Here is a 21,481-nt window from a genome sequence, read left to right as displayed (position 1 = left end):
AACTTTTTATTTTTGGGTGCAATGGTCAAAACCACCAGAACTTGACCATGCTTTCAGAAGGTTGTAAGTCTCCGCGAATCCATGCTTCGCTAAATTAATGTCGTCAGATTTGTGGTTCACTTACATCTTTACCTCCCATTGCCTCAAACATCTTCTCAAGCTGTACCCTAAGCTGCTGGATGTTGTTGATGAGGATACATGGCTGTGTGGAGCAAAAATGCTAATTAGAATGCCTGAAATCAAGAAGACTAACTCAAACCACTACAAAAAGAGTACAAAGACTCTTTATTGTGAACTGCATGGCATATTCTACCCATGTCAGATTTACAGACCTTGACAGCACCATCCTTTGCATTCTAGAATCAAAGAAAGAGAAACACAAACCGAATGGGTTAAATTCTGAATTGTGAACGAAACAACTATTTCAACAATATAAACCTGATTCTACAGGGCTTTTTAGACTATTACCACTTTTTCCTTGGTGCAGTGGTTGGGGTAATCCCTGGAGATAATGTCCGCATAGGAGAGGAGAACGTTGCTAATGGTCTGTGGGATAAAGAGATCACGTTATAAAAAAAAATCTTATTACAATGCAGAACTATTTTACAGATATTAATGTTGCTAAAGACTGGGGTCATTTGAGTTTGCCAAGTACATATTGTTTACATAAACATAGTCATAATCCTAATCCCTACCCCTATACCTAACACCACCCATAAGTTATCCCTAAAATCAGAAGGATATGATAGGTAAATTACTCTAATGTAGAATCACCAAACCTGGATGCAAGCCTAAACTTGACATAAACTGATTGGTTGATTGGAATGTTGTTCCAGGATCAATAATGATTTTGACCCAGTACCACGTTGTACCTGGTGAAATCACATTCACTAAAGACTGGAATACACTACCATAAAAGACTTTTTTTTGCCCCAATTTGCAGTCACTTGTTGCCGAAAGTCAAAGCCTGTCTGCAGGTTTTAGTCGGTTGAGGTCCAAAGAAAATCCCGTCATACGACATGTTTGATATTTTTAGCTGATTTGAGAACACATTGTTTTCATCTGTAATGCATCTCTGAGCAATAAGGCGCATGTTAATGTGCGAGTTTTTCAATTTTCAGAATGACTTGAAAAGTCTGGTAGTATGTGATTCTCAGTGATAAGTGTATGATGCCCAGTTTTTCTCTTTAACCCTTTACAAAGTCGGGAAAGGTATGATGCCTAGGCCCGGTTTCACAGCCAGGATTAGGCCTTAGTTCAATTAGAAAAATTGTTAGTTAGACATGTCAGTCAGGATATGTCAGTTAAAACAGCTCAAATATGCATTTTTGTCAGGGACTAGACTTAAGCCTTTTCTGTGAAATAGCCCTATTGTTTTAAAATCTGCTCTGATTTTATTTTACAATTATGTTACTGTTTGATGTGATAAAAAATGTATTTTGTTTAAGGGCAAAAGTGGTTTTGGTTACCAAAGTAACCTCTACTTTTACTCACTGACGTTACGTCAGTTTGAAAGTAAATGGAATGATAATAAAAGTACTAAAATAAAAGGAAAAGTGTCTGCTTAGGACCTTTGCAAATCTCTTCATGTAGTGTCCAACAATCTGTGGGTCTGGGCACTCCAGCTTCTTAATGATCTCGAAGCTCTGGTTAAGCTGCGAGAAGACATCCACTACCGAACAGGAGAAGAGAGCGTGCTCTGAAGTTTGCTGATACTGTAGGAAAGAAAGAGTTGGATGTGCGGTCAGAAAAAGTTCAAGAATAAAAGGCGTAAGAGACCGCACAAGCAATTTGCGACTAGACATCAGGTGTGAGCTCTTTCGTCTGGAAATAATTGGGTTGAGGTGAGACTGTGACAGGTTCCCAAAGGGGGCTCGGTGGAACTAATGAACTAAAGAGCGTGCTTATTGGTTCAGGAACAGGCTGAGGTTCTCCGAGGGCACTCATTCATCAAATTTTGACATGTCTGGCTGCAGGCTAGAGGTCTGTAGTAACTGTAACTTATTACAGCTGGTCAGCTAAATAAAAAGAAAAGTTTACAGTAAATTATAAAATAAATAAAAAATTCTCAGAAATTCTTACTTTTTTCTATTACCAAATCGATTAATCACATCTAACATAAAAGTTTATATATATATATATATATATATATATATACTGTATATATATCAATGTGTTTGTATGTGTGCATATATATATATATATATATATATATATATATTAACAAATTTTTATGTTAGATGCATAAAATACATAACTAGTATTTTAGTCTAGTATAAAAATATGCATACTCAAATACATAAAAATTCTTGTGTGTATATATATATATATATATATATATATAATAATAATAATTATTATTATTTTACTTAATACTTAATACTAATTAATACTTAATTTACTTAATACTATTTTACTAAGTAATACTTTACTTATACTAAAAACAATGGTTAAATGGTGATGATGATTATGATAATAATAATGTCAAAATTGGTATGTTAAAGATTTCAAAGACATTTGTAAAAAATATATCTGTTATTCTGATATACTATATTTTAATAGCGATATTTAAAATGAAATATTAATGCTACATTAAAGGTTTTACATATTTCTAAATCTCTAAATAGTCTGACACCACATTGAAAATTTGGGATATCAATTTTATTCATAAAGACAACAACAATAATGAAAAAAACTATAGTTATTATTATTTTGTGTGTTAAGCATAGATATTTTCTTGATTTATAAACTGTGATATTTCTTGAACCTGCATCGAATGGCCTTGAAGCTAGGAACTAGGGCTGTCAAACGATTAATCACATCCAAAATAAAAGTTTGTGTTTACATAATATATGTGGGTGCACTGTGTATAATTATTTTGTATATATATATAATACACACACATGCATGTATATTTAAGAAAAAAATATTATTTATATATAAAATATTTATATTCATATATACTATAAATTATTTATAAATCTATATACAGTATATATTTCTTAAATATATACAAGCATGTGTGTGCATTTATATATACACAGTGCACCCGCATATATTATGTAAACACAAACTTTTATTTTGGATGCGATTAATCGCGATTAATCGTTTGACAGCCCTACTAGCAGCCAAAAGGCAAGAGAAATAAATCTCACCCCATCTTTTTTGTCACGCTCCAGGGCTCCGTGCAAGAAGTCCCGAGACACCTCTTCATTCTCATCCAACCACTGGATGACAAATGGCTCAAACCACCTGCAGAGTAACATCACCACCTTTATTACCCATAATACCATGGTCACAGTGACATTTTGAGCATGCCTGACATCATTTTTGTGTGTGAGATGCCACTCACGCAGGATATTCAGGCACTCGGCTCTTGAAGAAAGGCAGGTCTTTGCAGTATTCATTGTAAAGCCACTTTACTTTGAAGTGCAGGTTCATGTAATCGGCACTCTTGCACAGGCGGTTCTTTTCATGCTCTGAAAACCATGAGGTGAAGACAAAAGCTCTTCATGAAACAGAAGATTTAACAGCACATAATACATCTATGCGGAGTAGAGGACCCCTGCTGAATCAGCAGATGAGAAGAAATCCATCACATGACAACTTTTCACCAAGTGTGAAATTTAAGTGGCTATCAGTGAGAAACCCCACAATGCTTGAGTTTCTAACTAAAATAACTTTTTTATTGCATCTCATCTGTTAGTCAAGTAACGATCATTCGAGGCCTGAGCTGAAACTTTTTAGGTCCCACTTTATATTAAGTGGCTTTAAGTACTATGTAATTACATTGAAATTAATAATTTGATACAATGGACTTATTGTGTACATACATGTTTTTACATTGTACTTATATTCTAAAATTCCAACATGTTATTACAGCTATAATTAAGTTATGTAATTACATTTGTAATTACACAGTTGACCCTCCCCTCACACCTTAACCTACCCTTAAACCAACCCATACCACCACACCTGTCCCTAACCTTACCCATAGCACACCTCAATAGCAGCAAAAGTGTTTTAAAATACAACAGGAACACAATATTACATTGTACTTATTGTTCAATGTAAAAACATAGTACTTAAAGCCACTTAATATAAAGTGGGACCCAAGATAATAATCCGGACACTTAATATTTAGTAATATTATCAATTTGACTGCACTGATAGTAACAGATGAGAACAAAACTAGACACCATTGTCTTCTGTATAGCTGCTTTATGGCTGAAACGAATTAGTTTCAAAGTAGATTCACTTATTGAACTAAACTGAATCAACATTGAACTGACTCAAAGTAAATTAGAATTTGTCCCATATTTGATGAAGTGTGCATCATTGATTGTTATTTTCCTGTGATTTTCCTTATGACTGTAAAGCTGCATTAAAACAATCTGTATTGTGTAAAGACCCATGTAAATAAATTAAAGGTGAAGAAAAGTCCCTTGGCTTAGACTCACCTTCCATTGCGTACTTCATGTCCTGGGCAAACAGGTTCCACATAACCTCTGCACTGATCTTTCCGACATTGAGCTCCTGGGGAAACCTGTGTGGACCGGAGCAAGTGATATTAAGATCCTAAACAGGATTATGAAGGTACCTTGGGAGATTTTGTGAAATAACATGGTGGCAGACTCACTGGTTAAGGCAGGGGGTGTAGGAGTTCTTGTCCTCTTCAATAATTGAGACAATGAGAGTGATTAGCTTGGACCAGAAGTCCAAATTCTTGATACTTGGACCTTGTTCCTCTGGAGGAACCTCTCCTTTTTTGCTCTGCACAAAAAGAATTCATTTTGAAATCTAATGAAAGCTCAAAGCACATTATGTATTTTCATAATCTGCCAAACTCTGGAAGAAATCACCCTACTAAGCGCACAACAGGAATGTCTTATTTCAGCCAGCAAGCAAACAAGCAAAAATATGCCAACTACTCCAGGGGAACAAGATATGGAACAATCCTGCAAAGCTTTGCAGCAAAATATAGCAAGTAGCCCAGGGTGAGATGTTTAATTCAACAGGAAGAGTGTTTGATATTTATGAAGGGAGTCTGTAACAGCTTCAAAGCAGCATAAACAAAAGCTGCGAGATGAGTTGCACTGATAAAATGACTTGGATTCTCCCGAGGCAAATAGCTTTGTGGCTTATCAAGGTTGTTGGGTCAGGGAGTGTCGACTCACCGGGTCTGTTTGGTATTCTCGACTATACAGTTCATGGCAGTTGTTGAAAATGTATTCGTAGGTAGAGTTGAGGCAAGCCTTCACACAGTCCTTCACTACCTGGCTGGCACGAGGAGGACTCTGAAGCTCTTGGACCTAGAGAAGAAGGGTTCATGGTCCATTCAGATGGATAATTCAGCAACCTTTCATATTGAAGGTAAACTTTAAAATCATTTAAAAGAAAGATCACACAAAAAACTGAAAAGAGAGTGGTATGAAAATCATACAGAAATCACATGAAAAAGAAAATTGTATGAAAATCTTAAAAGACCTCGCATACGATAAAAACCTGTACAAAAAAATATTGTACAAAACCTGAAAATTGTGCTGTCAAATCGATTAATCGTGATTAATTGATTCGATTAATCGTGATTACTTGATTCGATTAATCGCGATTACTTGATTCGATTAATCGTGATTAATCGATTTGACAGCACTAAAACATACAGAAAAGAAAATCAAATACAAATTTTATATAAAAAAGAAAAATTTTAAAAACATCTTGAAAAGAAAAGAAAAATAAAAACAAACTAAATTGTATGAAAATCAAAAAAGAACACCTTACGGAACAAGAACACTGTAGAAAAAACGTAGAAAAAGAGAAACATGCAGAAAATAAAATCATACAACAATTCTAAACAAAAATAAAGTATGATATATGAAATTCATATAAAAGAAAAAGAAAAATTTCAAGAATTGTACTGTATAGTGTAACATAGACTCTAAAAAATAATCACAAATATTTTACACAAATTTTAGGATGATATGTTGACACAAAGCATCAAATAGAGCTTCAATATATGACCAAATGTAAACTGTCAACAGCACCAGGGATTCACAACTAACCTTCATCCTGAAAAATGTGATACTGGTCAGCAGGTCCACAGTAGACTTGAGGTCCTGTAGCCTCTCAGGACTGCTAGCTGGGAAATTATTCTAAGAGACACAAGAAAGGGTGTCATCAATACTATACTTTATACATTTTAGATACTACTTTATGTGGTCGCTTCAGAGACTAATCATTCTCATTTGTCCGATTGGATCTCACTCGCTAGAAATGCCATACAAAATGATTCTTAATACAAAATCAAGAAAACATACAAAACCCCCAAAAATCACAATACCCTGTACATAGAGAGGTCAATCCTCAGGGAGTTGTGGAGCTGGTCCAGAAGTTTGACAAATCGCTCTTTCTACAGAAAACACACAAGGAACCACCACAAGTCATTGGCGCAAACACTTTAATGCTGACATTTTCGCTATGTGGTGACACTCACCCCAAAGTTGGAGGCAGCGAAACGGTCTGAGGCAGATACATTGTTGGTGGCCTGGGTTGTGTGAGCGTAGTAAGCATTGATGTTGGCCAGTAGGGTGCTCATGACCGCAGGCACTCCAGGACACATGTACTTTGATGACAAGCAGGCAAAGTGTCTAGAAACAAGAAGGTACAAAAAGTACATAAGTACCTAAGCAAACAAGTCAAACGTCAATGCCAAAATTGCGGGGACAACCATACGTCATGGCTTGATAAATGGACTCCACTCCGTAACGCATGGCAAACTCATCGACTATTTCTTGGGGCGTCTCTTCGAAGTAAACCTTCCATGCATCATCACCCTTGGCATCTGGTATCTTCACCACCCCGTTGTTCTGGATGTCCGTTAAATAGTGGAAAAGGTTCTATGGAAAGATGGAAAGAGGGTGTTCATGCTGTACACTCTAGCAGGGGCTATGTAGCTTGTTAATAAATGAGGTAGACAAACATGATCATGGCAGAATCAGACTGACCTCATGCAAGCAAGTGTACTGGACGTGGTACGGAGCAACGGTTTCCTCTCCTTTGATCTCCACACTGATGTGCATTCGAATGGCTCCCGACACAGCAGACTTGTCTGTGCGCTTGTCTGAAAGAGAACACAATGGAGTTTGAAACTTCTGAAACTGTTTTATCAAAAGGTATTGCATTACAGCTTGACCTGAGCGCAATGTACATTTACCTTATCAATGTATTTCAGTAAAATATTGCTTTGGTACTCACCCAGGTTGTACCAGACGTCCATTTCACCGCTCAGAGTTCGTACCTCGATGATGGTCTGACCGAGGAAGTCGTCAGACTCACGTTTGAACTTCTGCTTTACTCTGGACTTAATATCGTCATCCTCGTCCCACACACGCACTTTGATCCGATCGGAAGAGTTGTGACACTCACTGTTGAGATGTTTTTGTATCACCATGAGCAATGATTCTCCATAAATCTATTTGATATAGCCTAAATAATCCACTTACAAATTGAAGCTCTCATCCCATACGGGGTTGAGGTTGCCGTAGATAGTCTTGGTTCGTTTTTTGGTCTTGCCAACTTGCACCGTAACATAAGGGTCGCTGGAGCCGGTCTTGTCCTTTGCCTGGAGGCCCTGGGCGCATAACACTGAGCAGAGAAACAGGGTTGATACAAAGATAACCAATATGACATATAACAAACTTGTGCTGGTTGAAGTGGGTCATTACCGGTGATGCTGATCTTGGCCGACCACTTGGACGTCCCGTCTAAGACACTTTGCTTGATCTGCTTCATATGCGTCACATGCGTGGCCTTGATGACTGCAAACACTTCCTGAATCAGCTCGAATATCTCAGGCTTGTTCCGTTCACGGATCTTCATGCGGTCTTTCAACACCATGATGATGTTCTGCGTGCGATCCTCAGCTCCATGCTTTGAGCTTTTCTCCGCCGCCCCTGCAGAAGACGGATATTTTTATATTTCCACTACCAGTCAATAAATTTGGAATAATCATGATTTTTGAAAGAGGTCTCGTTTGCTAACCAAGGCTACGCTTACTTGATCAAAACTACTGTAAAAAACAATATAAATAAATATTATTATAATATTGGGATTTTGTGTTTGAATCTGTTTTAACTCCTGTGATGACAAAGCTGAATTTTAGCATCATTACTTCAGTCTTCAATGTCAGATGATCCTTATTCCACTTATTTGCTGCTTAAGGGATATTTTCTTATTATTATTGTTGCGAGAAGGATGAGGGCGAGGCCGAGGGCCGTGGGAGAATGGCGGGAGGCCGGTTGCGTGATTGCTGATGAGCGACACCTGCCTTGTGCAACGGTCTCGAATCTCTCACAGAGGAGAGATAAAATTGATTTGTTTACATTTATTTAAATGTTCGCCGGTTACCGCCTCCTTTTTCCCATAACATCGATCATTGCTACAGTTATCAATGGTAATAACAGTTGTGCTGATTAACATTTCTGTGGAAACAGTGATACAATACCATTCAAAGTATGGAGTAAGTAAAAAATGTTACAAAAGACTTCACACATGTTACAAAAGACTTCTATTTTAAATAAATGCTGTTTATTTAATATTTCCAAATAAACAAAATCAGCATATCAGCATCAATGTTAAAATATAAAGCTTTCAACATTGATAAGAACCATTATTAATTGATATTAACTTAACCAAATATTCCAAATATTTCTGACAATTTAACAATTTAACATTAGCCTGGTTTCCATTACAGATTTTCAAAAAACTTTTGCGATATTTTGTACTTGTTTGTAAAATTTTACTAAAAACTATTGCAAAATGACAACGAAAATGTGTTTTCGTGAACCGATGTTATGCGACTTAAACGTATTGATCACGTGAAGAATGACACCAGATTGCCTGCCTGTTTCCATTGCAGTTTTGCTAAATATTCCTTTTAAAATTGCCTGAAAAACCACCTAATAAGAGCGTAAAAACGTTTTTTTTTTGTTGTGATAAATGAGAGTTTTTGAAAGCGTATTTTAAATTTTCAAATTCAATTTGAGCAATTTGGAGTAATGGAAAAGAGCAGCTACAGTAAACAGGAGTAATGTTGCTGAAAATTCAGCTTTGCATCACAGGAATAAATTACATATAAAAATATATTAAAATTAGTGCTGGGCAACAATTAATCACGATTAATCGCACCCAAAATAAAAGTTTGTGTTTACATAATAATTTACATAAATGTGTGTGAACTGCATATAATTATTTTGTATATATAAATACACACATACATGTATATATTTAAGAAATATGTGCATGTATATTTGTACAAAATGTATATTATTTATAAATATTAATATTTTTTATATAAATAAAAAAAATGTCTTACATATATACATGCATGTGTGTGCATTTATATATACAAAGTAATTATATGCAATACACACACATCTATTATGTAAACACAAAATTTTATTTAGAATGCGATTAATCGCGATTAATCGTTGCCCAACACTAATTAAAACAGAAAACAGTTTTTTTTTTTTTGACAAATAACTGTTTTTACTATATTTTGCAGCCTTAGTGAGCATAACATTATTAACATTTAGACGAATACAATATTTGAGAGTAATGAAAGAAACTCAATAAGTGGTCTTACTCTGCAGACAGTCGGCGTTGAGTAAATCTTGACACTTCTCGTGGCACTTGACCCCACACTCGGTGCAGCGCATGCCCTGTCGAGCGATGCCCCACAGAAGCCCCTCGCACTCATAGCAGTAGGTGGGTGTGGTGGCTGTCCACACCTCAAAGTTATGTGGTGTGGTACAGGAAATGGGGTAGATCAAAGCCTGCAGGGTCTTCTTATAGACGTGACTCTTCTGCAAGATCATTGAACAAATCAACAGGTAAATGGAAAATGAACTGCAAAATGCGAATATCCAGGACGAAAACCGGCTGACATACCAATTCTTCATTGTTAAGTGTGCTGGAGGCCATTGCAGAAGTGATGCCTGCTTTTCGAGAGTTCTGGACAAGGGACTACAAGAGAAAAAACATGTAGGGCTCAAAATCAAGTTAGTTTTTTTTAATAAATATTGGATTGAAATTCTGAAAGTCACAAATGATGAAACAGAAAACTGTGTTTATGGCTGGAACTGAAGTATTTTACCCAAGAGTGCTGAAAAGGGAAGTACTCACCATTGCCTGCAGGAGATGAGGTATTGGGGAAAAAAAACATAATCAAAGACATTTTTTTTAGAAGTTTGATTAGATCTCATTTGATTACATGTGTCACAAACTGCATAACCAAGGTTGATTAAGATTTAAAGGACGACAATTGATGCTAAATTAGTTATAAGTTTTATAAAACTACTGACTCAACACAACAATAAAGTATTTATGTAAAGAAGTCTCGAAAAGAAAAGGTCTTGTACAACAATTATGCATGAGAAAGAGCAGAGAGAAATAAGAAAGAGCGGTGGGTATTTTGTCTTCTAGATGAATTGTTTTTGACACACATTTTTAATTTTAATCAAGTCAGCACTTTGGCTTCTGACTTTTAGAGTCGGTAAGCTGTATTAAAACCGACAAACTGCGGAGCTGTTTCATACAGCATGGTAATTTCTCCCTCATCTTCCAGTTCGTGGCGTCAAAGAGAGTCTGGTGCCGTCGATGTTCTGACAGCCCTCCGGTGAAGGCTGCCAGGAGTGTTCTTGGCTGAATAAGTACGGCCAGACCTACACGACAGCTGTCAGCTACCGAACGATTTTTTTTTGGCTCTCGTTACTTTGTTTAATCAATACATAACTAACTCTCCTGTCAGTTTAATGAGAAGTTTTGCAGAAAGTGAAAGTCAAAAGTGAAGTTAATTAACATGCGCTAATGAAACACAACTCTTGAGCATTTTGTTAAAATTTAACTTCATTGCATACATTTTTTTTTAAATGGCACTACATGAATATATTTTGTTAGCTGTATAAAGGGATGCTCCACTTTTTTTGGAAATAGACTCATTTTATCACTCCCCCAGAGTTAAACCGTTGAGTTTTACCGTTTTCTAATCCATTCAGCCGATTATCTGATATTTAGAAGAAAATCAGTAACCAGACAGTTTCTGGTCTCATTGACTTCCATAGTAGGAAAAAAATATACTATGGAAGTCAATGAGACCAGAAACTGTCTGGTTACTGATATTTTTCTAAATATCAAAAAAATCGGCTGAATACATTCGAAAACGGTAAAACCCAACTGTTTAACTCTGGGGGGGTGGTAAATTGAGCCTATTTCCAAAAAAAGTGGAGTGTCCCTTGAAGTCGCGTCATTACCGAGGCAGAGCAAGTTTCGCTTTTGGTGAAAAACGTTTTGTTTTCTCTCTCTTTGGAATAACATGCACTGAAGAACTTATGCATATCAATAAAGTAATGTTCAATTTAGATTCCATGTTGCCTCTGTTGTTTAATGTTACTGCCACCCAACCATTTTTCAACTATAAGTGGAAAGGTTCAACAAGCTCTCCAAGTAGGTTACAGGCATGAAACAAGGTTAGCAGGGAATGAAGTCATTCAAAATTAATGGGACTGTAAAGGAGACATAGAGGCAGTTGTGAGGCTGACTGGACCGGTGAAGATTCATCAGGCTACAGGGAGAATGGTGCTGAGTAATGCTCTAATAATGTCTAACCATGTAGTTGTGATTCAAACAGATGTGCCATAGAGACTACAGACCCTTGACAGACTGCTGCCCAAAATAATCACGCTGACATACATAGATGGAGCTTTTGAAGAGTTAGGAAGGTGATGTTGGGTCCAGCAATACTTATGTTGAAACTTTGACGTACTAAAGCGGGGGTGTGTGACTCACCAGGTCTCGGACGAGAGGGATGGCCTTCCTCTTACGTAGGTCAGGCATGCTGTCTATGCTGTAGAGAGCACCTCCAGGCCTGCATATCAAACGGGAAAATGTATTTCATTAAAAAATATGTTTATTATTAAAATTATTGACAATTTGAAAAATAGGGGTCTTTAAAAAATAGTGATAATCTTTTGAAAAAGAGTATTTTCCATAGAGATTCCTAATGCTTCGGGTACTTTCCAATATGTAAATGTTTAGATGTTTGAAAAGCTCAGATGTTTAGCTGCTCTGAAAAAGAGCTGCAGTCACTCACCCTGCTTGCAAAAAGAGTGATGCAAGTCCTGGAGTCTCACCTCGAGCCTGCGGACAACAGAGAGTGACAGAGGGATCAGTGACAGAGCTCCATATTTCTCCTTTTAATTCATCCAGTAAACCACATTCATTTTCTTTTCAATATCCATGCAGACCTCACAATGTAATTTCAAAGATATAATTCGTATTACAGAAGAAAGACCATTGTCTGTTTTGATTGGACCCAGAAAGAGCCTGCAGTCGGCCGATCTCATTGACGTCAGCTGCAGGCCTCTCTCATGATTAGACCGGATTTGCCGGACATCTTTATCTCAATCATCATTATTCTATCATAACTCCATAAGTATCTCAGAGAAAGCGCGCCATAGCCACCGGTCAAAAAATGCGTTTACTTCGGACCCTCACATTGCCACACCCACCTTTCAGACTGCTTGTCCAACTTCGGCAAAGCAGGGAAGAGTATGACAATCGCTATTGCAATGACAAAAAACTGAAAGAAAAAACACACAAAAACACAAACAAATGGGGTGGAACACAAAAAGGGTACAAAATCTCAAAATGAAAACAGGTTTTATAAACACACGTAACAGTAAAACTGAAAAGTAAGTGACAAAAAAGTAACATGAAATGGAGAAGACAGGCAAGAAAAAGGACAACAACAAAGGGCAGAACTAACCAATGTTGCCCAAAAGAACAAACTGAATAGGCATAATCTGCCAAACTTTGATTTAAAAGGTTACTGAATTTCTATGTTCTAACAAATCATAACTTCAGACTTGACATACCTCCTGCAGCTGAAGGCGAACCCTATTGAAGAGTCGTAGCCAGTTGGCTTTGGCCCTTACTGCCGGGTCCACAGGTGACTCCAGCTTTGGTGTGCTGGAAAAAAATTGTCAAATTATTAGATTTAACTTGTATCCAACAAAATGTCATGAAAGGCTACACCTTATCCAAGCTTTCAAGGAATCAGCTTACCTCTCAGGAGGAGCCTCCTTCTCTTGTTCTGGTTCAGGTGGGATCTCAGTGGCTGGGGTGAGCAAGGGCTCCTCTGTATGAGCCGCCAGCTTGCCTACAGGCATTGGGACCATCTCTGGCTCAAACTCTGAGACCCGAGGTGGGGTTGAGGTACGAGGTACCTTGGCAAAGACATCAAGTGGCTGTTGTAGGGGTGGTGAATCTCGTTTAGGCTCCATGGTCTGAAACGGTGGTTGGGATTGCGGGGGCTGTTGCACAGAAGCCTGTTTCTCCAGGGGTGGGCGGCTGGTCACCTCAGGAGCCAATGTTGGGGCAGTGCTGGTTGGGGTAGGGGTGTAGGGTGGCTCCTGCTCTTCACTGAGAGTCCCATCCAATGGATAAAGGTCTTCATCCACTTCATACACCATTACTTCCACTTCCTCCTCATATGGGTACTCCCCTTCCTCCTGCTGGTAGATCTCACCTTCCTCTTCATCGTAGAGTGCACCTTCTTCACCGCCATCTTTGTTGTACTCACCATCATCACTGTAGATGCCCTGCGGCTCATCCGGGTCCCAGACGGGCGAGTCTTTACCATAGCTAACGGAGGAATGGCAGGAATGGTAGGAGTCGTTCTCGTCGAAGAACTCTACTGAACCACGGAAGCTCTCGCCATCCTCTGGGCCAAACTCTTCACTGAGTTGGGAGCTACCACGGCTCAGCTCACCCGAGGATGCATAGCGACTACTGCCGGTGGGGCTGCGGGAGTAAAGAACTGTAAGTTACATTAAGTCATGGAAGAAAGAAGGTGGGCGACTGCTTATATACAGGTTTAAGGGCCGTAAAAAAAGAGTTTGAGGCAGGAACAACCAACAACAGAGGAAAATGACACTTGTCAGCTAATATTAGAACTCTCCCTGCTGAAAACAACAGCTTAAACCTGACAAAGATGGTTTTCTGCTCTCACTTGGTCTTCCAGAAGTAAGGTCAGTAGACCAGCTGAAACCAGGTTGGTTTAAGGTGTTTTCTTCAGCAGGGAAATAATTTTTTGCTGGATGGATGTATGAGTGCAGGTAAGGTGGTGAGAGAAAACAAGACTAAGTCCACAGGCTCATTTGACATAAGGCTCACACAAACTTATGGACTCAGAAAAAGCTATTTCACAATCACAAAAAAAAGATAAGACGACAGTGGGAAGAGTTGTCAGTGGACAAATTTGTCCAGGTGGACATAAGAAAGAACAATACATAAAAGAAAAGAGACACCAAGCTCACAAAAAGGTGGTGCAGCATTTTCCTGTTAAAAAAGGCTTTTTATCCTCGCTGATGAATAAGCCAATTATGTATAGAGAGAATGAGAGAATGGAATAAGTAAGGAAAGACGCACTTGCCACACACACAAACACACATTATCAATTTCGGGACGTGACGTTCAGAAATGCATGAAGAATCAGAAGTGAAAGTTATGAGGTGTGTAATAGGCTGTGAGCCAAAAAGCGTCTGGGCTTCAGACTGGAGGAAATACGAGAGCCATGGGACACACACACACAATTACAAATTCAAGGCTTCTGTCAGGCCTTTCTGCCAGTTAGTCATATATCCTAGCCACCAATTCTAACTCCCTAGCACACAAACCAATAAATTCCCAAGACACTGCTTCATTTCACACAACACATTTTGTCTTTCAGTAAGTTTTGGTTCAGGAGAAGCAGAGAAGGTAAATCAGTGATATGTACATTCCATCAGCATGGTCCCGCCTGCTGCCCACACACAGCATAGTGTGTCTAAAGGCTATGTAATTAGCGCACACTAGACTTTCGGAATTACAGCGTTTTTCTCTAACTCTGTCAGGCATAAAGCAGCCAAATAACAGACTTCACAAAATTGCACCAAATTCCGATTACACGGTACAAAAGACTTGTGAAGTGTATGGGTCAGTAACCTAATAACACGTGACAGGCCATTAACAGGTACACAGCAATCATGATAGAGGACAAAGAATACAAAGAGGTATAGATAAAATATATCAATAGATCATGTATGTAAAAGAAGGATTGTTGCGCATGCATGGCAAGCATAGCGAGGACCACAGGACCAGACAAGTCCAATTCCACGACATCATCACAGCGGGACGGTATCACAGGCTGGAGCAGGAAGAAGAGCAGGAGGAGGTGGAAGAGGGTGGAGGTGTAGGAGCTATGGAGACCCACCTATCAGAGAGTGAGTGCCTACTGTCTAAGGAGTACTGGCGGCTGGTCCGCCTGCTCGAGCCAGAAGCCGAATCGAGATCGCTGCGGCCGTTGGTGGCGGAGTCTAAACTATCATAGCGTCTGGTGGGAGGGAAGGGGATGGGGGAGGCAGGAAGAGGAGGAGCATGAGAAATGACTTTTTTATTCATTTTTAATCTCACCTCATCAGGCCACATTGGAAGGAAAATGACCCAACTTAAGTCAATGTTTAACAAGCTGCTAAGAGACTCATATCAAAAGCATCACTTTAGGATCAGGATCTGTTTATTAATAAGACTTTATAAAGGATTCAAGAGGCTTCGAAAGAGGCCCTGTCCCAATAGGCGCACTTGATGTTGATTTGCAGTCTCAAGGCCTTCTCTCCCAAAGCTGGGGGGCCCATTTGTTGTTTTAGTTTTCCGAAAGGCTGCTCTAAGTTTTCTGGGGCTGTTGGGGAAGACTTCTTAGGGGACTATTACCCAACAGTCTGAATGGTAACTTGATTTGGAGAAGGTGCCATTTGGGACAGGGCCAGAATCTTGGAGCACAACGTCTCCAGCATGCAATGAATGAATGTTGGGAATAGCACTTTTGTAAGACAAAATGTTCAGGAAATAAAAGCTCGTTTTGAAGTGAACTGGGCAAGAAACGAGCAATTGAGGGGAAATGTTGCATTCAAATCACAAAGTGGCACCAGTGTGGCTCCAAACACATGAAGTGTATACAATGACTACTCATTCAATCCTTGTATACAGTCATAAATGCATTGGGATAAGAACAGAGGAAAGTTGTACAGAGAAAGTGAATGCTATTACCAATGAGCATTAGCAATAATATTGCACCCAAGAATTGGGAAAATGTACCTAATAGCTCTCTGGTTATCATAGTCGTAGTCGCTAGTGTCGTTGTAACGGGAGCCATGGTGCATGTTTCGGATGGGGTATTGGTGCATGGATGCGTTGGGCTGGGAAGTGGTGTAGAACGGAGGTGGGATGCTGTTGCTGGTTTCGCTGCGGTAATCACTGTCTCGATCATCCACAGCACTGTCTGGATCATCATCTGAGGAGCAAGTGCAGATTTTAAATGTAAATTGTGTGGATTAACCCTAAAATGTGACATTTTAATAGGAATGTTGCAGGACTAAAATGATGTTGATCCACAAACCCATCACACATAAGTTTACATTACACAAAGCTTACTTACTTTGTTGGTCCCCCCATAGACTCCAGTTACCTATGAAAACAATAAGTCAAGCAAAATATTAGAAGTTTTCCAAATAATCTCTGATGAAAATATATCTTTGTGGAACACATGTCTCAGTTTGACCATGAACAAGCAGCTTATTTTAAATTCGAGTAGTGAAATTACTAGGCATGGCAGTGCACAGTGCATGAGAGTAACCTTGCCTGTGCACGTTAAGTGCTAATGGTTAATAGCGCTGATGTGAAGTAATAAAAAAAGGCCTGTTCACCAGCCAAAGCCACTCTTCCTTATCCCACACAGGCTTCAGATATCGTTGAATACGGTCGAGGAAATCTGCACCATGATAATAAGCCATCCATCAAGTTCTCAGAGATAAAGTAAACTCACATTGGACCTGCTGATGGGGTGATTGGTCTTCTAATGAGGTTCTGTACACATTAACCTACCAAGGGGCCATGTAATTTATAGTGCGAGTGTGAGTTGCGCTTGAAAGCTCACAGCATTGAGTTGATGGCATTGGAAGTGGTCTCTCGTGCTCCTCTTGGTATGTGTACTGCAAAATGAGCAAACAGAAATTAATGGCAAGCCAGTTTGAACAGATAAAAGTCTTTGTTTAATTAGGTCAGTAGTTCAAAAAATGCTGTTCAGGTCTCAGGCATTTCTCTGACGGACTCAAATTAATGCATGTTCTGCCCTTGGGCTCTGGGGAGGACTGTAAACACAACAAGACTGGAGTTGAATAAGAAGACTCACATCTTGGTCCCTCATGGCATTGAGCTGCTCCAATTTCTTGGCCCAGTATCGAGCTTCCTCCTCCGGTATATCTGGAAGTATGAAAACCATAAGTTAGCATCAAAACTTAGGACAAGCAGTGACCAAATACAATATTGGAGAAAGCAAAAAACAGCAAGGATACCTAATGGGAGTTCGAACCGTGTATCCAAAAGCACTCGATGAAAGGTGGGATCTTTGGTGCCGCAGATCTCATTTTCAGCCATAATGACCTGGGAGTCTAAAGTCAACCATTGTCCTGGCCCTTCCTACAATACAATAGAAATAGAAACAGTGGTATATCTGCTATCAGAGACTTGGTCGGATCAACTAGAGAGGTACATGACTCTACCTGCTTAGCTAAAGTTGCAAGTTTGAGCCTTGCAACTTTATCACTGCTATCACCTTAAACAAGCCACTTAATCCCAGATTGCTCTAGGGACACTGTCCTTGATAGTGAACATTTTATGCCAACATTGCAGAAACAAATTCCACCGGTTCATCTAATACATTTTAGCTGGTAAGAACTTTTAACAAATATTAACACAGAGTCACACAGGCAATGGTTTCTGCAACATGATTGCAATGAGAATCAATGCCAGGTATCAGCTTCAGATCTCTACATATAGCTCTACAGAGAGTGAGAAAAGCTGCAAGCTGTTGGGGGCCAGGCCGGCCATCTGGGCTGTACCTCATTCGACTGTCGAATGCTGTGCAAAGGGATCCACAATGTGCCAACCATGGTGTCCCAGATCAGTCCTTTGTTCCATACCTCCACTGTCAGGCCCAGATCCAGCCTGTTAATCTCACTGGAAGATGGAGTGATGGGTAAAATTGAGAAAAAAGAGGGAAGGACAGAGAAATTAATATATAGTAAGAGGATATTGCTACTAAACTCTGTCAGGAAGGTTTCATATATCTTCAGTTAATAACAAACTCACATAAAATAAAGAGCCCTAAGGCAAAAGTTGCTTACTTATATGAAATTCACAAAAAGCACTATTTTGAAATACCGTGGAGAAACTGCATGACTCAGTTATTTCATTTAGATTAGACATGCTGAAAAACCAGACCCCAGAGAATAGCAGAGGACAATATTAATGGAAAAAGAAACAGAAAATAGCAAGAAAAGCCAAACAGGGTACAGACAATAACGCCATCTGTGCCTTGGGCATCTCCAGTCACACTCCACAGGACTACACTCTCAAAATGCTGAAAAGCAGCATCAAATCCTAATAATAGCCACAACTTTTTCCTTTAAAACCAATCCCTCTCAAAGACCACAGGGGCTAATGTTGGGGACAACGGAGGCACCACATTAGACATTGCATAGCGAAATAAAGAGTAACTGAAGCAGATCTGGCTTATAGATGACTCAAGAGAAGATTGGCAAGAATTGTGCAGGTATCAGTAATTTAGGACAAATTAATCCATAATGCAAAGCAGGAGCACAAAAATTGCTTTGTTTTGCTTAGTGAGCCCCACTATTTAAATGTTTTATGTCTACTAGTTTACTGTATCTACTCATCCAGGACAATCACAACACATTTTATCTTAAGTTTATGAGACAAGATTTATCGCATTCAGTGGTAGGCAACGTCTGGGCCCTTGAGGGTAAAACCACCTGACTGTCATTACCTAAGGGATGCCATTACGTAAGACCCCTACATCAAGGATCTTATAAGCCTCAAAACACACTCTACGCAAGTTAGTGACCACAAAGCACTAGGGCAAGCATATTAAAGGGATACTCCACTTTTTTTTGGAAATAGGCTCATTTTACAACTCCCCCAGAGTTAAACAGTTGAGTTTTACGTTTTCGAACCCATTCAGCCGATTTTCTGATATTTAGAAGAATATCAGTAACCAGATAGTTTCTGGTCTCATTGACTTCCACAGTAGGAAAAAAATATAGTATGAAAGTCAATAATGAGACCAGAAACTGTCTGGTTAGTGATATTCTTCAAAATATCAGAAAATCTGCCGAATGGATTCGAAAACGGTAAAACTCTGCAATGCAGCGCCAAGTGTTTTTGCAAGTTTTGCAAGTGCCAACAATCCAAGACCCATTTGTCTGAAAACGAGGTGTGTTCAGAGGCATTGTTGGCGCATTGCTATTTTGAGGTAATTGAAATAGACTGTGCCATTGACCAACTGAAACCTGGTCTAAAGTCAATGACGCAGTATTTTTTTGTTATTTAAAGAGCACGTTAGTAATGTGCGCCTATAGGCGGGTCCACAACGCGAGTACACTCTACTTATTACACACACAGGGATGCGCAGTCAGTACACAAACATACCAAATAAAAATAAAAGGATTCAAATGTAAAACATTAATATTGTGTAAATAAAGATGACGGAATCCGGCTTGCGTGCTTTAACCTCACGCACGAGCAGATCCGTTTTCGCTCCGGAGACGTTCAGTCTTTCCGTTAGCAAATTACGGAATCTATATAGACACTCTGATTGTTTTTTTTTTGCACGTTAAGAGAATAGACCCTTTTAGTGTGTCGACCCGGGGAGAGTCGTTAAACTCGCAAAAGTGGATTCGGACACGCCCTAAGTGCACTTGCGCCATGCGCTTTAGACTGCGCATAGATCGTTAAAATAGGGCTCTCTGTATGTACAATGGGAACTTATGCTTTCAATGCATTGGCCAAACATTTGCATTAGCATGTTTGCTAACTTGCTATCTTTTGTTTTTTACTGCTAAGAGAAAGAGAAGTGGAACTCACAACATGAAGTCCTGTTCCCAACATGGCTGACTGCCTCGCACAGCTATAGTGGTGCTTTTCACGTTCTGAACCTTCAGTGACACGTAGGTGTTGAATTTTTCTGCATGAAAATAAAATTTTATTGCAAAAACACAACAGATAGGTTACATGTCTGTGGAAAGCTAGTAGTTACAATGAGACTTTAAGCATACCTTGTGGTCCATCGAGCTTGGCTTTCTTCACTGTAATAGAGAGAGAGACATGTTTGTAAATAAGTGAAAAATATAGCTATTAAAAATAATCACACTTTACATATCAGGCAGCGCATTTGAGATTCAATGTCAGCACATTTGCATTTGTGCAAGTGGAATTCCTCAAGGCCCTAGAATCCAGTTTGCAGCAATTTATTTTCTTTCAGCGAGAGAGTGGCAATTGCACAGCTTCAGTTTGAACAAAAAAAAAAAGTATTGAAAACGGTCCAATACTATAATGTTTAAACAGGCGAAAAAAGAAAAAAATAGTTCCAAAATGTACCATTTTTGGACATGGTCCAATGGAACTGCAATGTTTTCTGGCATCAATACTAGATTTGTGGATATGTTGCATAGTGGTACCATGGTAAATAAATATGATAATAATTCAATTTCCACAATATAGGGTGAATTTATGTTTACCTGATATCAAAGAACCACTATCACTGTACCATGGTACTACCTAAAGCCCGACCGATAAAGGATTTTGAAGGCCGATACCGATACAAATATTTTTGGGTTTTAAAATCCGATATTCCGATATATCGGCCGATATTTTTTTTATTAACTCTTTCCCCGCCAAACACGGAATTTTCCGTGTTTAATGAAAAAACGCATCTGCGCCAAACACGGAATTTTCCGGGTATCCGTGTTTTAGGTGGTATACGGTAAGGAAGACCCGCGCGCATGTCCTGAATGATTGCGCAACTCTTTGTTTAGAGAAACAGATTGCAATCGTCTCAAACAGTGGAGTAGTGAGAATGTATCAGACAGACAATGCAGAGGTATATGGCTGAAGTACTGGAGGTTAATGGACTCGGAGTCCGATCACTCTTTATTTGATAATTCTGAATCTGATCGGGATGAAGTAGTCAGTGAGAGAGATGCACATGTTCATGCTAGCCATGGACGTGCCGCAGATAGGTCGTATAATAGTATGACACTATATTATGTATGTGTGTGTGCAGGCATTTATGTGTGGCTGTCTAAATATGAAGGTGTAATTGTCAAATTATTTCTCTCTTTGTGCACATTTACCACATTGTAATATGTATTTGTGTGTGTGTGTGTGTCTAGGCCTGTTTATTGTAATTCCAATTATTCATTATTCACAGGTAGAACACAGAGAGGCAGAAGTTTTATTGCAAAAGTTACATTTCCCTTACATCCTGGGAAATTTGATATATTTTACATTTATTTTATGTTTTTAATTT

The 21,481-nt window shown here is 38.9% G+C and overlaps 1 protein-coding gene across 3 annotated transcripts in view; it reads right to left on the bottom strand.

Moving 5' to 3' along the window:
• The window catches only part of unc13a (unc-13 homolog A (C. elegans)), a 45,782-nt gene that overhangs the window by 16,568 nt on the left and 7,733 nt on the right, over positions 1-21,481 (bottom strand). The window contains exons 2-33 of one of the 3 annotated variants that reach the window (XM_089135393.1): positions 20,229-20,258; positions 20,038-20,137; positions 17,994-18,111; positions 17,448-17,571; positions 17,285-17,355; positions 17,030-17,084; positions 16,532-16,561; positions 16,192-16,387; positions 15,311-15,430; positions 13,123-13,860; positions 12,933-13,026; positions 12,149-12,195; positions 11,845-11,923; positions 9,949-10,023; positions 9,644-9,863; positions 7,725-7,952; positions 7,503-7,644; positions 7,255-7,424; positions 7,005-7,120; positions 6,733-6,896; positions 6,494-6,647; positions 6,341-6,409; positions 6,063-6,152; positions 5,178-5,312; positions 4,640-4,773; positions 4,461-4,546; positions 3,353-3,479; positions 3,156-3,252; positions 1,572-1,715; positions 469-546; positions 333-356; positions 125-202 (exon numbers count right to left, since the gene is read on the bottom strand). In XM_089135393.1, coding sequence (XP_088991519.1) covers positions 125-202; positions 333-356; positions 469-546; positions 1,572-1,715; positions 3,156-3,252; positions 3,353-3,479; positions 4,461-4,546; positions 4,640-4,773; positions 5,178-5,312; positions 6,063-6,152; positions 6,341-6,409; positions 6,494-6,647; positions 6,733-6,896; positions 7,005-7,120; positions 7,255-7,424; positions 7,503-7,644; positions 7,725-7,952; positions 9,644-9,863; positions 9,949-10,023; positions 11,845-11,923; positions 12,149-12,195; positions 12,933-13,026; positions 13,123-13,860; positions 15,311-15,430; positions 16,192-16,387; positions 16,532-16,561; positions 17,030-17,084; positions 17,285-17,355; positions 17,448-17,571; positions 17,994-18,111; positions 20,038-20,137; positions 20,229-20,258 — 4,133 coding nt within the window. Of the gene's footprint in view, positions 1-124; positions 203-332; positions 357-468; positions 547-1,571; positions 1,716-3,155; positions 3,253-3,352; positions 3,480-4,460; positions 4,547-4,639; positions 4,774-5,177; positions 5,313-6,062; positions 6,153-6,340; positions 6,410-6,493; positions 6,648-6,732; positions 6,897-7,004; positions 7,121-7,254; positions 7,425-7,502; positions 7,645-7,724; positions 7,953-9,643; positions 9,864-9,948; positions 10,024-10,182; positions 10,189-11,844; positions 11,924-12,148; positions 12,196-12,932; positions 13,027-13,122; positions 13,861-15,310; positions 15,431-16,191; positions 16,388-16,531; positions 16,562-17,029; positions 17,085-17,284; positions 17,356-17,447; positions 17,572-17,993; positions 18,112-20,037; positions 20,138-20,228; positions 20,259-21,481 lie in introns of all 3 variants that reach the window. The other 2 variants (XM_089135400.1, XM_089135395.1) reach the window with 2 other exon arrangements.

This window comes from Pimephales promelas, chromosome 2 (assembly GCF_988280905.1).
Source record: "Pimephales promelas chromosome 2, fPimPro1.hap1.1, whole genome shotgun sequence".
NCBI lineage: Eukaryota > Metazoa > Chordata > Actinopteri > Cypriniformes > Leuciscidae > Pimephales > Pimephales promelas.
Note: the sequence above shows the minus strand (reverse complement) of the source record. Positions and strands in the feature narration are given on the sequence as shown.